The sequence below is a fragment of the Hemitrygon akajei genome, chromosome 14 (genome assembly GCF_048418815.1).
Source record: "Hemitrygon akajei chromosome 14, sHemAka1.3, whole genome shotgun sequence".
NCBI classification, from domain to species: Eukaryota; Metazoa; Chordata; class Chondrichthyes; order Myliobatiformes; family Dasyatidae; genus Hemitrygon; species Hemitrygon akajei.
The window spans coordinates 94,984,211-95,000,506 of NC_133137.1; the positions used below are offsets into that span (position 1 = coordinate 94,984,211).

Consider the following 16,296-nt stretch of genomic DNA (forward strand, 5'->3'; position numbering starts at 1 on the left):
TTCTATTTCATATTGGATGTGTCATTTAATACATTGCATTAATGATATGTTTTTGTTATGGGCTTGGTCCTAGTTATTACACTGATCTTAATTATGAAAGAATTACAGATTCAAATATTTACTGTGACAAAAAGACTATTTTGTTGGTTTGTATGAAAATAAATGTCCAGTCACTAAAGCCCAATATTCAATATGCTTTTCCATAATTTGAAGATCAGAGGCGAGTGTATAGTGTGCTGATAATTACATTTTGAAGAGAATTTGGGAGAGTATGTAAGAATACTTAAAGGTGAAAGCTCTTATGCAAAGACATAATCTACTCTAGGAATGTAAAGGTGCTATCCTAGGAATCTAAAGCTGAGTGGTGAACCTGGTTGGTGGGGCAGGTAATAAGAACGTAACATTTCTGTGGGCAATGCTGGTCAAATTCAATCAAGACCGAAGATATGCAAATATGTTTTTCTCCCTTTACCCATCAAACAATTTAATAATCATTTTAATAAAGTTGAAAAAATCTTTCCCAGCTTATTAAAAACATCACTTGTGTAATATAGACGAAAAGATGGCAGTGTCGCCCATCGAACAGCAAGGAAAATGAATTAGCCACCAAGCATTCTAAAATAGAATATGTTTGATATGACATCAGAACACAGAAAGAAAAAGAAGCCTGTAAGTCTTTTTCAGGTGGCCAGAGATTAAAAATTCAACTGCTAATAGAGGATCCACCGAAATGAGGAAAAATTTAAAACAAATTCATGAATGTTTATGTTATTCCTTATAGCCAGGAAGGATTCTAAAAATAATTTGTCTTATTATCATCTACTTTATCAGCCTATTAATTTTCTTGGAAATTTGTAATATTAAACAGATTGATTTTTCTCAAAAATTTGTATCCAATGTGGAGGGTCATAGAAACTTGGGCATTCTGGAGTTCTGATAAATTTATATTGTTCTATTTATTGGCACGAGTTAGTGAATACAGATATATTAGAATGTTAATTCTTTAGATGTTAAAGATTACAAATTACAACCCGATGTCAGAATTAGGTTTATAATATTGCAAAACCAAGCATATATGCGTAAGATTTCAAAATACATATTTAAATTGCTGCTACCTCATACAGGCGCCAGGAGGCGGTGTGCATCCCCACCTCTTTCTGGGGATCGTTGCAAAAACAAAATGTGTCTTTCTTTTGCTCTGCGGATTTGCCAAAAAAAAAAACAGTTGGTATAGAGGAAAAATTGGTGTGAGCGATTAATTCTTGTTTTTACTCAGTAGTCTCGGTCTCGTTCATTTTTTTGGCTCGGAGCTGCCGCTGATCTCCATGGTAACCATCTGGGTGCCCGGATTTGGTGATGCAAACGTCAGCGCAATGGCCGCGGAGGGCGATTTTGTGGTGAACGAGAACTGCGAGATAACGCAATACGTAGCCGAGTTCGTAAAGAAAGAGTTGGGAAATGATCCCAAAGCTTTAAAGAAACTCCCTCAAATAACAGAGGAACTAGCGCGGTACAAAAAAACTCTGGAGGAACAGGTACGATGCCCAGGCCTCGGCCTCTGGATTCATTGGGGTTCTGCAGCTTCTCAGCGCTCCATCCCCAACATTCATTCATAAAGTAACACCCTTTGAATAATGTAAACCATCAGTAACTAACAAATGAAGACCATTAAATAGAATCACGGTTATAAAAATACTTTAAGTGTGTCTGTAACAACACACACAAAATACTGGAGGAAATAAGCAGGTCAGGCATTATCTATGGAAATGAATAGAGAATCGATGTTTCAGACCGAGACCCTTCTTTAAGACTGAAAAGAAGGGGGAAGACGCCAGAATAAATAAGTGGAAGAGGGGAAGGAGGTTAGCTAGAAACTGTTAGGTGAAGCCAGGGGGTAGGAAAAGGTTTGGAGAGGAAGGAATCTGACGAGAGGAGAGTGAACCATAGGAGAAAGGGAAAGAGGGAGGGTACCCAAGTTTGTCCATAGTTGTGTCATGAAAGGCTTAGAAATAACAGTGGTTTCATTTGAGAAAGATTACACAATTCTAATTTTCTACATATGAAGGAAAGAACAACTTGTTGATAAACGTTTTTGTATTCATTGTATGGAGTTTGCATTATATATTGAGCTTATATCGGAAAGATACATTATTCAGAACAAACAGATTCTGGTATTGAATAGAGAGCAGAAAATGGTCGGAAATTCACCTTCATCTGTGGAAAGATAAATAGCCAATACCTTAAATTTGCATGAATGCTGACCTGAGTTTTTGCAATATTTTCTATTTTAGTTCCATATTTTCAGTTTCTCTCTGCAGTTTATTTGATTTTCATTAATGGGCTTTGAATAAATTTTCACTAAATCTCTCAATATGTGCTTTTCACTTTATGACCCTAGAATGATTCTTTAGAAAGGAACACTATATTTATGCGGTGATTCTTGGCTTCCTTTTCAGGAAGTGCTATGTTATATACAGGCACCGAAGTACTTATGAATTGTAATTTATAAATGACATTCCTATATGATACACATGTGATAAAGACCAGATTACATAGGTTCAAGGATAAATAATGGGCAGGTTAGCAACCCCTTAACTTGTGCATAATAGTAACATAGGATTTATATTTATTACCGCTGTAAGTCAGCCTCATCTAAGTCAGCATTTGGGGCACAGCACTCCAGTATTGCAATGGAGTGTTGAGTAAGTATTATTGATAGTATTTGTATAAATATTTGTATAAAAACTTTGACAAATGGAAGAAGACATGACAAAGTGAGCCAATCAAACATAGAGGAAACCTTAGGGCTAATATATCCACAGTAACTCCAAATCCACTCCCCAGATCAACACAGCAACTTATTTTGCTTCCTGGTTCCTTTGCTGGACTCCGCTTGGGTTATCTGATGATTCTCTACATTGTCAACACCAGCATTGAATTAGCTCTGTTGACTGGGCAGCTGTGAGAAATTTCTCCCAAATCTCTGTCTTTTTAAAATGTTATTTGTCATTATTGATACACTGGAGCTTTGAATTTCCTCATTGTGAATGGCTATTAAATTACATAATATATATCCTTCAACAATAATTCCTCATTTTTAATTTTTAATTTTTAATTTAAGATGTAGATAGTGTATCTGATACCTATCTTGTCAATTGTTTGTTTAAAACCAAAAGAATTATTGATCATTGAGTCACTTCAGTCATCTTGCAGAATCAAACAAGACAGATTGGAGTAAGCTTTTTCTCTTCGTTTTTACCCTCCATCCACACTAAAATGGTGTTTTCGTCCCCTGAAACTGGAGCTTTTCAGAAACGCTCTCCAAAGTGTGTAATTTTGAAAACACCGGATTGGCCGGAGCAGTGTGGATGGGGTAACCAGAGAAATCTGAAAACGCTGTCAGACGGCAGCGCGCTGTTTCATTGTTTTCTTGAACGCAACCTAACAATTTCAGAACAGATGGCAACGAGACTGAAGCCAGGAGAGTTAGAAATGTTCTCACCAAATACTTTGACCCATAACTTACTGAATAAATAAGTATACTCACTTTGCCCTGTTTTCTGACCTTGCTCGTATGAAGGTAGTTTACCTATTTATGCAAGTACTTCTCTGACAATAGATGTGTAACAGCCTAATGTAACATTGTATGGAAATACAAGATAATACTGATGCAGACATGTTTTATACATTTAACAAGGTGCTTTATTAATGCAACAGAGTTAGTCAGTTTTTCAATGTTCGTCGTCAGCCGGGTCAATCTGTCCATGAACTCCCTGTTGGTTGCCTCCGTAGTCTCCAGTATTTTTTTTTACTTTTAAGTTCTCCTGTGCGAGAGCCCACAGCTGTCCGTCATTTTAAGTTTTTCTAGTCTGTAACTACACAAACATGCACTTTCATGGCGAGATTTGACGCCAAACATGTTGCTTGTTTCGGTAGATGCATCTACACAGTAGGAGGAGATTCGCCGAAATCTCCGTTTCAATGTGGACAGAGATATTTTGAAATACGCAGTGTGGACGCCTGTCGTTTTTATGCGAAACCGGCTTTTTCCAAAATGATCCAGTCTAGTGTGGACGTAGCCATAGTTTACAGCGAGCTCTTTCCTTTAAAGAAATATGCAGAAAAGGCTGCATAAAATCAAAAGGTGGAAAGAGTGAAGAGTTAATGCTTTTGTTTGATTTTATTTTCATGCAGCAGATGAACCTATTGAAACCTATTAAAATTGAAATCAAATGTTGTTTACAAAACTTAGTTTTTTATTTGTTATTTCTCTTCTCATACTTATTTCTGGTTTGGAAACTGGCATGGGATTCTAAACTAGTTTTGAATCCCATGCTGTTCCAGTCCTAACACTGTCATACCTCACTTAAACCTCCGTGTTTTAAATACATAGTGTCAAATCTGCTTGTTAGATGAGTATATCTAGACCCAGAGCATATTGCTGCTAGTTCGGATGATTTAAACATCAGCCCACATTAACTGTAAAGGCAGGGTGTCTGATCTGGAGGCGAGGGTTGGGCTGATTTTGCTTGCTGTCATGCAATGTTTGCTCCTTTCTCTGCGGCACTGAGTCCATGAGACTGCTTCTGCTGTTATGAGCTTCGTGTCTGTGAGCCTCACAGCGATTTGCCCACTAAATGATGTACTAGGACCAGGGCTTTTGGCCTACTCCGGCTGCTTTGAAGATTCGGGGTCTATGGATTCAATTTGGTTCGGAATGCTGTTGCTTGCTTCTATTGTTTGCATGATTTGTGATTTATTGTTTTTCTCTGTGCATTGGATGTTGGATTTTCTTTTTCAATCGGGTTCTTTCAGGTTTCTTGCTTTGACGCTGCCTGTAAGCAGACAGATCTGAAGGTTGTATAATTTATACTTTTTTGTATCAATAATAAATGTTCTTTGACTTTGATCCTATTTAATTGGTTGTGATCTGGACATAATGTATTTCAATTCATTTAGTTTTCATTTGTTGATGCATTTTGTGAGCCTGAGAGATATTTGTGTGTGATAGAAGTCATAGGAGCAGAATTTCTTCTTTGCTATTACATTATGACTGATCATTTCCCTCTCAAACCCATTCTCCTGCCTTCTCCCCATAACCTTTCACATACTGACTAACATGAATCTATCAACCTTGCCTTAAGTACACTCAAAGACCTAGCCTCCACAACCGCCTGTGGTAGCAAGTTCCACAGATTCATCACCCTGTTGCTAAATAAATTCTTCCTCATCTCCGTTCTAAATGGACATCCTTCTCTTCTGAAGCTGTACCCTCTCGTCTTAGGCTCCTGCACTATAGGAAACATCCTTTTCACATCCACTGTCTAGGCCTTTCAACATTCGATGTTTTTAATGAGATTCCCCCCATTCTTCTAAATTCCAACAAAACAGGTCCAGAGCCATTGATTGCTCCTCATGCGTTGCCTATCATTCCCAGAATCATTCTTGTGAACCTCCTCTGAACCCTTTCCAATGTCAGCACATCCTTTCTTAAATCAGGGGCCTAAAACTGCTCACAATACTCCAAGTGAGGCCTCGCCAGTCCTCTTAAAGCCTCAGTATTACATCCTGGTGTTTATACTCTAGTCCTTTCAGAATGAATGCTAACAATGCAATTGCCTTCCTCATCACCGACTCAACCTGCAAGTTCACCTTTAAGGAATCCTGCCCGAGGACTCCCAAGTCCCTTTTGATTTTCTCCCTGTTTAGGAAATAGTCCATGATCTTATTCCTTCTACTAAAGTCCCTGACCATACATTTCTCGAGACTGTTTTCCATCTGTCACTTCTTTAACCATTCTCCTAATCTGTTTAAGTCCTTCTGCAGCTTCACTGCTTCCTCAATTCTACCTGCCCCTTCACTTATCTTTGTGTTATGTCATCCAAATCATTGACATACAATGGAAAAGGAAGCAGTTGCAACCCCAACCCCTGTGGAACACCACTAGTCACCAGCAGCCAATTAGAAAAAGCTCCCTTTATTCCCACTGTTTGCCTCCAATCAGCCAATGCTCTATCCATGCTAATATCTCTCTGTGTAATACCATGGGCTGTTATCTTGTTAAGCAGCCTCGTGTGCCGCGCCTTGTCAAAGGCCTTCTGAAAATTCAAGTACACAACATTCACTGAACCACCTTTGTTTGTTCTTGTTATTTCCTCAAAAAATTCCAACAAATTTGTCAGGCAAGATTTTCCTTTAAAGAAACCATGCAGACTCTGGCCTATTTTATAATGTGCCTCCAGTACCCTGAAACCACATCCTTAACAATTGACTCCAACATTTTCCCAATCACAGGGGTCAGACTTACTGGCCTATAATTTCCTTTCTTCTGCCTTCCCTCCCTTCTTGAAGATTGAAATGACATTTGCAATTTCTCAGTCCTCCCAAAGCCAACCGGAATCTATTGGTTCTTTAGTAATGCCTTCACAGTCTCTTCATCTGTATCTTTCAGAACCCTGAGCTGTAGTCCTTCTGGTTCAGGTGGCTTATCTACTTTCAGACCTTTCAATTTTCCAAGCACCTTCTCCCTAGTAATAGCAACGTCACTCACTTCTGCCCCCCTGACACTTCTGAATGTCTTTCACAGTGAAGACTGATGCAAAAATACTTATTCAGTTCATCTGCAATTTTCTTGTCTTCCATTACTACCTCTCCAGCATCATTTTCCAGCAGTCCAATATCCAGTCTCACCTCTCTTTTACTCTTGAACTTTTGGTAACCTATTTGATATTATTGGCTAGCTTACCTTCATGTTTCATCTTTTCACTCCTTATGGGTTTTTTAGTTGCCTTTTGTTGGTTTTTAAAAGTTTCCCAGCCCTCTCATTTCCCACTAATTATGCTCTCTTATATGCCCTCTTTTTTGCTTTCATCTAGGCTTTGATTTCCCTTGTCAGCCACGGTTAGAAAACTTCTTTGGGATGAGCCTATCCTGTGCCTTCTGAATTGCTCCCCACCATTGCTGCTCTACCGTCATCCCTGCTAGTATCCCCTTACAATCAGCTCTTCTCTCATGCCCCTGTAATTCTCTTTACTCCACTGTAATACTGATACATCTGACTTTAACTTCTCCCTTTCAAACTGCAGGGTGAAGTCTTACCATTTTATGATCACTGCCTTCTAAGGGTTCCTTTACCTTAAGGTCTCTGATCAAACCCTGCTCATTACGCAGTAGGCAATCCAGAGTAGCCTTTCCCCTAGTTGGCTTAACCACAAGCTGCTCTTAAAAAGTTATCTCATAGGCATTTTACAAATTCTTTCTCTTGACATCCAGCACCAACCTGATTTTCCCAATCTATCTGCAGTTTGAAATCCCCCACGACTATTGTAACATTGCCCTTTGGCATGACTTTTGTATCTCCTCTTGTAATTTGTTGCCCACATTCTGGATACTGTTCGGAGGTCTGTATATAACTCTCATTAGGATCTTTTTACCCTTGCAACTCTCCCCACTAGAATTCAACATCTTCCATGTTAACTCTCTAAGAATTTGATTCATTTTTTCCATCAGAGCTATGACATCCCCTCTACATAGCTGCCTGTCCTTTTGATACAGTGTGCATCCTTGGATGTTGAGCTCCCAGGTGTATTCTTCTTTCAGCCATGACTCCATGAAGCCCTCAACGTCATACTTGTCAATGTCTAACTGTGCTACAAGATAATCTCTTATTCCATATACTGCATGCATTCATGGATAATGCCTTCAGTCCTGTATCTGTCACCCATTTTGATTTTGTCTGCCTTTGACACTACAGCTCTTCTCACTGATTGCAATTTTGACCTATCACCTGCCTGTTCTTCCTGAAAGTCTCACCTCATATGCCTCTCCTTATAAACTAACAGCTCTGTCTTCAGCCCTATCACTCTGTTTTCCATTCCCCTGCCAAATTAGTTTAAAGCCTCCCCAACAGATCTAACAAACCTGCCTGCAAGGATATTGGTCCCTCTCGGTTTTAGTTGTCACCTGGCCCTTTAGTACAGGTCATACCTTTCCCAGAAGAGATCCCAATAACCCAGAAATTTGAAACCCTGCTGCCTGCACCAGTTTCGCAGCCATGCATTCATCTGCCAAAATCATCCTATTCTTATCCTCGTTGGTGCATGGCACAGGTAGCAATCTAGAGATATGCTGATGGTCCTGCTTTTCAGCTTTCTAACTAGCTCCCTAAAGTCTCTCTTCAGGACCTCCTGGCTTTTCCTACCTTATTAAATGAGTAGAACTTTTTGAATTGAGACCTAAACATTCAGTGTAAATCTAAACATAAGCAAAACTGTCCCATTAAAAGTACTTCAGAGATATTAAACATTAGTATAACATTGAAAGTGGGAATCTTAACATAATGATAGAGATGTGTGCTGCCTGCCATGAAAACCCCATTTGACGATTCAGTCTGGCCTGCTTAGTGGTGAACAGCTCCTAGTCCAACACTTGTAATGAAATCTGTAATGAAAACTTCATTCTTGAGGTTGGCTCTTCAGGTTCCTTCCAGTCAGGAATTTGTGTATATTTTTATTTAGCTTACAACTTGGAGTTGGCCCTTCGAGCCTTGCTGCCCCAGTCACCCCTGACAAACCCAATTAACTCTAACCTTGACAGTGATTGATTAATCTACCCGATTTATCGTTGGACTGTGGGGGGAAACCAGAAGACCTGGAGAAAACCCACACATTCCACAGGAAGGATGTAGACTCCTTAAAGAACGGTGCTGGAATTGAGCCATGTCACCAGAATTGCTTTTGCAGCTGGTAAAGCCAGATACATGCTATATCTAATTTGGCACAGATTACAGATGCTACCTGACCTGCTGAGTTCCTCCAGCAGTTTGTGTGTGTTGCTGCCAGAACTTACTTCCCAGCACAATCTACTAGAAATTAAAAATAAATTGACATTCTACCATTGAATGTGAAACACGGGCAGTTTCAGTCATGGAAATCTTCCAATAACTTCAGTGTTTTGACAAGTACTCAGGAGTGTTCGGGAATGCAGTTAATTTCTTCTCGGAAATGTTGCATACTGGTACTGCATCCCCAAATTAAGTGCAGATGGCTTGGAGTGAGAGCCGCTTAATTTTTTTTTGTCTCTGGAAAATACACACCCTACACTGTTATCATCATTCCTTGTCTGGATATCTTCCTGAAATTTAGAATGGAGTCTCTGGGTGAAGGTGCTTTTGTCCCAAGATGTAGGTGAATTTCTGATTTTAAAACAGTGATGTGGAATTTTGCCCTTTGTATATGCCTGTGAGCAAATTCCAATCCTTGCAAGGTTAGCCCAAAAACTATATTTGGAATTCCATGCATTTTTAAGCTGAAGTGAAGATTTATAAAACACACATCTCTAATGTCATTTACCTAATTTTAACTTTTGTGTTAAAATTGATATAGGTTCTTACTGTCTCATCTGAAGTGCCAAAGAAAATTGAAAATGCTTTCAAGAATGCTGAAAACTCCAAGAAGTTACTAAGTGGCATTCTTGAGAAAAAGGCAGCCTTAGCTGAGTCTATCAACAATCATCTACTTAGAGCCCAGCCTTTAATGGAAGAATTGACAGTATTGATTGGACAGATTGAAGAAATTGAGCGGCACCTCTGGTATTTGAAATGGATTTCACAGATAGAAGAATTAAGGTAAATATGCCTGAGAAACTATGAGAAAGGATCTTTGACTTAGCGTTTACAAGAATTCATATTTATGAAATCCTGTTCAGTGTGAGATAAAAAAAAAGATAATAGTAGATGTATAGAGTGAATGTCAGGGATGCTGTTTGAATAACTCTATGATGACCTGATAGTGCTACTTTTGGCGATATTGTCAACTTGTCTCACCTCTGCTTCACTTTTTAGGTTAACATAAAGACTAATACTGTCTGCAGTGTTACTGAGTATTAATTGCCTATTGTATTTAGTTCAGTTCTCTCCAGGAGTCTGGCTCTTTGCTTATGACAGATTATGTGCAGAAGGAGGCCATTCAACTCATAGTGCCTGTGTTAGTACTCTACCAGTATAACAACTCTGGTTGCTCCCACTGGCCTTTTCTCCCAAGCCTTGCATTTTTTTTCTCCACCATATCCACTATATTCAGATCTTTCTTCATTTTTATATCTCTACTAAGTCTCCCTTGAGCGTTCTCTTTCCAAAGAAAATAGTCCTAGCATCTCTCCAGACCTCTATAATGTGCCCTCTCACCTCCCATAATGTGGTGACCAGAACTTAAACAGGATATTTCATTTGAAGTCAGTCCAGTGTTTTATGAAGGTTCAGTTTATTGTTATACTTCTTGGTTGATCAAATTCTGAAACAAACTTTTCATCACTTTTCATATTTTTTTGTGACATAGCCCATCCAGTCTATGCAAACTCACAGAGAAATCCCAGTTCCCCACTAAGTTTCTCAATAGCATCTTTCCCCACATTCCAATTGATCCCTCCAGGGTTCTATCACTCACCTACGTGCAAGGTAATTTATAAGGCTAATTATGCCTACCATACTTTTGGGATGTCGGGGGAAACCTGTGCAGTCACATGCAAACTTCAAAGATTTCATTGGAGATCAGGATTGCCAGTTGGATTTGTAGAATGTCTAAGGGATGGCTTTTTAGAACAGCTTGTTGTTGAGCCCACTAGGGGATCGGCTGTGCTGGACTGGGTGTTGTGCAATGATCCGGAAGTGATAAGAGAGCTTAAGGTTAAGGAATCATTAGCGAACAGTGATCAGAAAACAATCAATTTCACATTGAAATTTGAGAGGGAGAAAAATACTGTAAAATCCAGTGTGTCAGTATTTCAGTGGAATAAAGGAAATTACAATGGCATGAGAGGGGAACTGGCTGAAGTTGAATGGAAAGGGACATTTGCAGGAAGGACTGCAAAGCAGCAGTGGCTGGAGCTTCTGCGAAAAATGAGGGAAGTGTAAGACAGATATGTTCCAAATAAGAAGAAATTTTCAAAGGGAAGAAGGACACTACTGTGGCTGACAAGTGAAGTCAGAGCCAAAGTTAAAGCAAAAGAGAGGGCATACAAGGAAGCCAGAGCTAGTGGGAAGATAGAGGATTGAGAAGATTCTTAAAAACTTGCAGAAGGAAACTAAGAAAGTTATTTGGAAGGAAAAGATGAATTATGAAAGGAAGCTGGCGACTAATATCAATGAAGATACTAAAAGCTTTTTTAAGTATATAAAGGGTAAAAGAGAGTTGAGGGTAGATATAGAACCAGTGCAAAATGACACTGGAGATATTGTAATGAGAGATGCAGAGCTGGCAGAGGAACTGAATGCATATTTTGCTGCAGTCCTAACAGTGGAAGATGTCTGCAGTATTCCAGACACTCAAGAGTGTCAGGGAAGTGAAGTTTGTGCAGTGAAAATTACGACTGAGAAGGTGTTCAGGAATCTTAATAGTCTGAGGGTGGATAAATTTCCTGGACCTGATGGAATGCACACTTGGGTTCTGAAGAAAGTGGCTGGAGAGATTGCTGCGGTGTTAACGATGATCTTTCAAGAATCGATAGACTCTGACATTGTACCGGATGACTGGAAAATTGCAAATGTTACTCCGCTATTTAAGAAGGGTTGGAGGCAGCAGAAAGGAAACTATAGACCTGTTAGCCTGACATCAGTGGTTGGGATGTTGTTGGAATTGATTGTTAGGTATGAGATTACGGAGTACCTGGAGGCACGTGACAAGATAGGCTAAAACCAGCATGGTTTCTGAAAATCCTGCCTGACAAACCTACTGCAATTCTTTGGGGAAATTACAAGCAGGATAGACAAAGGAGATGCAATAGATGTGGTGTACTTGGATTTTCAGACCTTTGACAAGGTGGCATGTATGAGGCTGCTTAGCAAGATAGGAACCTATTGAATTACAGGGAAGTTGCTAGCATGTTTGGAGCATTGGCTGGTCGGCAGAAAACGGAGAGTGGAAATAAAGAGATCCTATTCTGGCTGGCTGCCGGTTACCACTGGAGTTCCACAGGGGTAAGTGTTGGGACCACTGCTTTTTACGATGTATGTCAATGATTTGGACTACGGCATTAATGGATTTGTGGCTAAATTTGCTGATGATACAAAAGTAGGTGGAGGAGCCGGTAGTGTTGAGGAAACAGAGGGCCTGCAGAGAGACTTAGATAGTTTAGGGGAATGGGCAAAGAAGTGGCAAATGAAATACAATGTTGGAAAGTGTATGGTCATGCACTTTGGTGGAAGAAATAAAGACAATTATTTAGATGGGGAGAGAATTCAAAATGCAGAGATGTAAAGGGACTTGGGAATCCTTGTGCAAGGTACCCTAAAGGTTAACCTCCAGGTTGAGTGGGTTGTGAAAAATGTGAATGCAATGTTGGCATTCATTTCTAGAGGTGTAGAATATAAGAGCAGGAATGTAATGTTGAGGTTCTATAAGGCACTTCTGAGACCACACTTGGGGTATTGTGTGCAGTTTTGGGCTCCTTATTTTAGTAGGGATATACTGACATTGGAGAGGGTTCAGAGATAACTCACAAGAATGTTTCCAGGAATGAATGGGTTACCGTATGAGGAGCGTCTGCCAGTAACCGATCATTAACCCTGTACTCAGCCTTCTGGTTTGTTCTTCCAAAATGCATCACCTCACACTTACCCGGATTGAACTCCTATCTGCCACTTTTCTGCCCAGCTCTGCATCCTGTCTATATCCTCTTGTAGCCTTCGACAACCTACAGCTCCATCCACAACTCCACCAATCTTCGTGTCATCCGCAAACTTACTCACTCTTCATCCAGGTCATTTATAAAAATCACAAAGAGCAAGGGTGCCAGGACAGATCCTTGCGGCTTTCCACTAGTCACCGACCTCCAGGCAGAATACTTTCATTCCACTACTACTCTCTGCTTTCTTCCTGTAAGCCAACTTTTTATCCAAACAGCCAAGGTTCCACTGATCCCATGCCTCATGACTTTCTGGATGAGTCTCATGGGGGACCTTGTCAAATGCCTTGCTAAAGTCCATATAGACCACATCCACTGCCCTACCCTCATCAATTTCTTTTGTTATCTCTTCAAAAAACTCAATCAGGCTCGTGAGGCACGATCTTCCCTTCACAAAACCATCTTGACTATCCTTAAGTATACTGTACTTCTCCAAATACTCGTAGATCCTATTCTTAAGAATCCTTTCTAATAGTTTGCAGACAACCGATGTAAGACTCACTGCTCTATAGTTCCCAAGATTCTCCCTGTTAACTTTTTTAAACAAGGGAACTAGATTTGCCATTGTCCAATCCTCTGGCACCTCCCCTGCAGCCAAAGAGGATTCAAAAATCATAGCTACTGCTCCAGTGATCTCTTCTCTCACTTCCCACAGCAACCTGGGGTATATCATGTCTGGCCCTGGGGACTTATCAGTCTGGATGTTTTTAAGAAGGTCCAACACTACTTCTTCCTTAATCTCCACATTGTCCAGCACATAGGCCTGTTCTATTTCGACCTCACCCTGATCAAGGTTCTTTTCACTTGTGAATACTGAAGCAAAGTAAACACTTAGGACCTCCTCTGCCTCCAGGCACATGTTGCCTTCTTTATCCTTTAGCAGCCCCATCTTCATTCTTGTCATCCTTCTGTTCTTCACATATGCATAGAATGCCTTGGGGTTCTCCTTAATCCTACATGCCAAGGCCTTCTCATGCCCCCTTCGAGCTCTCCTAAGTCCTTTCTTAAGCTCCTTCCTGGCTACCCTGTATTTCTCATGAGCCCCTCCTGCTTCCTGCTTCTTACATGTAACATATGCTTCCTTTTTCCTCTTGATGAGTTGCCTCACATGTTTCGTCAGCCCCAGTTCCCTTTAATTACCATTTTTCCCTTGTCTCAGTGGGACAAGCCTATCCTGAACTCAGCACAAGTGGTCCCTAAACATCCTCTGCATTACTTCTGTGCTTTCATCCTTCAAAGCACTTTAGTCAGAGGGTGGTAAATATGTGGAATTTGTTGCCACGAGCAGCTGTGGAGGCCAAGTCATAGGGTGCATTTAAGGCAGAGATAGATAGGTTCTTGATTACCCAGGGGTATGGAGAGAAGGCAGGTGAGTGGGAATGACTGGAAGAATTAGATCAGCCCATGATTGAATGGCGGAGCAGACTCAATGGGCTGAATGACCTACTTCTCTTATATTTTATGGTCTTAATTCTATCACTCAGCTGCTCTTCACAATTCACAGAAGTATATTCTTAATTTAGAGTACCTCGTTTATTGTGTTCATATTTCTTTTGATTAATAATCCAGTAGAATTAACCTTTGGCTCAGTGGAATCTACTGTGCTTGGTAAGTTAATGTTACCTATATCTTTAATATAAGGTACTCACCTTACAGACATAAGTCCTGTGCAGTTGTACTGGGCTTGGTTGGCAACACACCAGAGTAAGTGCACATTGTTTAGGTTTCTGGACCTAAAGAAGGATCTATGTTTGAAGTTGTGGATTCTCTGGATTGATGCTGAGGGCAAGGCATTGTCAGTTAAGCAGGGAGGCTACTACTATTTATTTCATTCTTATTTAACAGAGGCTCTGTTTGTTGGGTTATCTCTTAGTATTAAATCCCATCATTTTGAAAAGAGTTGAAGTTAGGCAATGACTTAAATCATCCTTCACTATACTTCTGGCAAGAACATGAATTTTCTCAAGTTCATTATTAAATTTATTCTGTGCATCTTTTTTTTGTATTTAACTTGTAAATACTATTCTTAAAATATTATATTTTTTCTCCAGTGATTGCATTCAACAGCACCTAATGACAAATAGTGTCTCAGATGCTGCCAGCACTCTAGTTTCCATGGCAGAATTAGACATAAAGCTTCAAGAATCATCTTGCACTCATCTGCTCAGTTTCATAAGATCCACTGTCAAATTTTGGCATAAAATTCTCAAGGACAGATTGACTAAGTGAGTATTGAAAAAAATGAAATATTGGTTACTAGGGATAAAATCAATTATCAATTTTGATGTTGGATGTAATAGAATAAAACATGATGTGAAGTTTCTGAAAAGCAAGTGGTCATTTTTTCCTTTAAATGTTAAATATCTACAATTATCAATTGTTAATATTTTCTAGATTCTCTAATATTTTTAATGTAGAATATAAGAAAAAAAAGAGTAAGCTATTTGGCCCTCAAACTGCTCAGCCTTTCAGTAAGATCATTGCTTCCTTGTCAATTTCCCTTTTCTCTTAATCCCCTTAATTTCCAAGACCCAAATATCTTGAATATTTCTGCTTATGTAGTCCCAAAGGACTGTGGATGAATTGCTTCTGATAAAAATATCTGTGTCATAATTAATACAAAATGAGTTGGCTGTTGCAAACCTGCTGCTGCACAGTGCTAATAGTGCAAGCACTTTATCCAAAAGCAAGGAAGTCCAAAACAAGTGGATAAAAGGCTCTGCTTACACTTGCAGATATATAAATGTAAATATGCATTCATGCATATCCCAAGCAGACAGACACAATGATCACTTAAACATATGATCTTACCTGCATCATTTTCCTGCAAACACTTTCCCATCAGTCTTCTTACTGTTCCCATTTTCTCTATTGCTGCTCTGTCTTCCTCCTCTCTCTCTATTGTCTTCCCCCATTAAAAATAGATATTTTTTGGTATTTGTGTTGTATTTATTTAATTTCTTTGAGAAGGTCATGTGCTGAATCCCACAAGTTGTGGAGCTTAAACTCAGAAACACCTCTCATTCAAAACTCAGTGTATGCCACTATACTGTTTAATGTCATCTCAAAGGACAAACTCCTGACACAGAAATCAATCTAGTAAACCTTGCATTTCCTGTACTGTAAGCATACCCTTCTTTATGTAGGAAGACTAGACCTGTTCACAATATTCCAGGTGCAGTATTACCAGGGTCCTATATAATTTTGGTAAGATGTCTTTATGATAGCTGTTTGTTCTCCTAATAGCTTGCTGTACCTGGATGTTAACTTTTATTGTTTTATGTACAAGTACTCCAGATTCCTTTGAACAACATATTTTAAAATCATTTCTATACTGTGTATTTAAAAAACATGTTGTTATATACCTTTTTTGAACTCTGCAACAGAAATAAATTATTAGGGAAATGGATAAGAAATTTATTTACAGTGGTAGAGTGCAAGATACTGTAAAATTTTATGCATTCTTGGTAATATTCCTTCTTTCACTCCTAGGTTCTGCAGAGGCTTCAAAAACTAGCTATTTTCAACTGTAATAAAGTTTTTTTTCTATATTGTTTATAAGGAAACTTAAGAGACCTACATGTCCTTGTAAATAAATCACCAAAAGTTACTGCAGTT

At 39.3% G+C, this 16,296-nt stretch overlaps 1 protein-coding gene across 1 annotated transcript in view; it reads left to right on the top strand.

The window, feature by feature from the left end:
• Positions 1-1,177: 1,177 nt before the first annotated feature.
• The window catches only part of rint1 (RAD50 interactor 1), a 51,204-nt gene continuing 36,085 nt past the window's right edge, over positions 1,178-16,296 (top strand). The window contains exons 1-3 of the mRNA XM_073066674.1: positions 1,178-1,535; positions 9,384-9,625; positions 14,730-14,903. Of these exons, the coding sequence (XP_072922775.1) occupies positions 1,326-1,535; positions 9,384-9,625; positions 14,730-14,903 (626 nt within the window). The 5' untranslated portion in view covers positions 1,178-1,325. The remainder of the gene's footprint in view (positions 1,536-9,383; positions 9,626-14,729; positions 14,904-16,296) is intronic.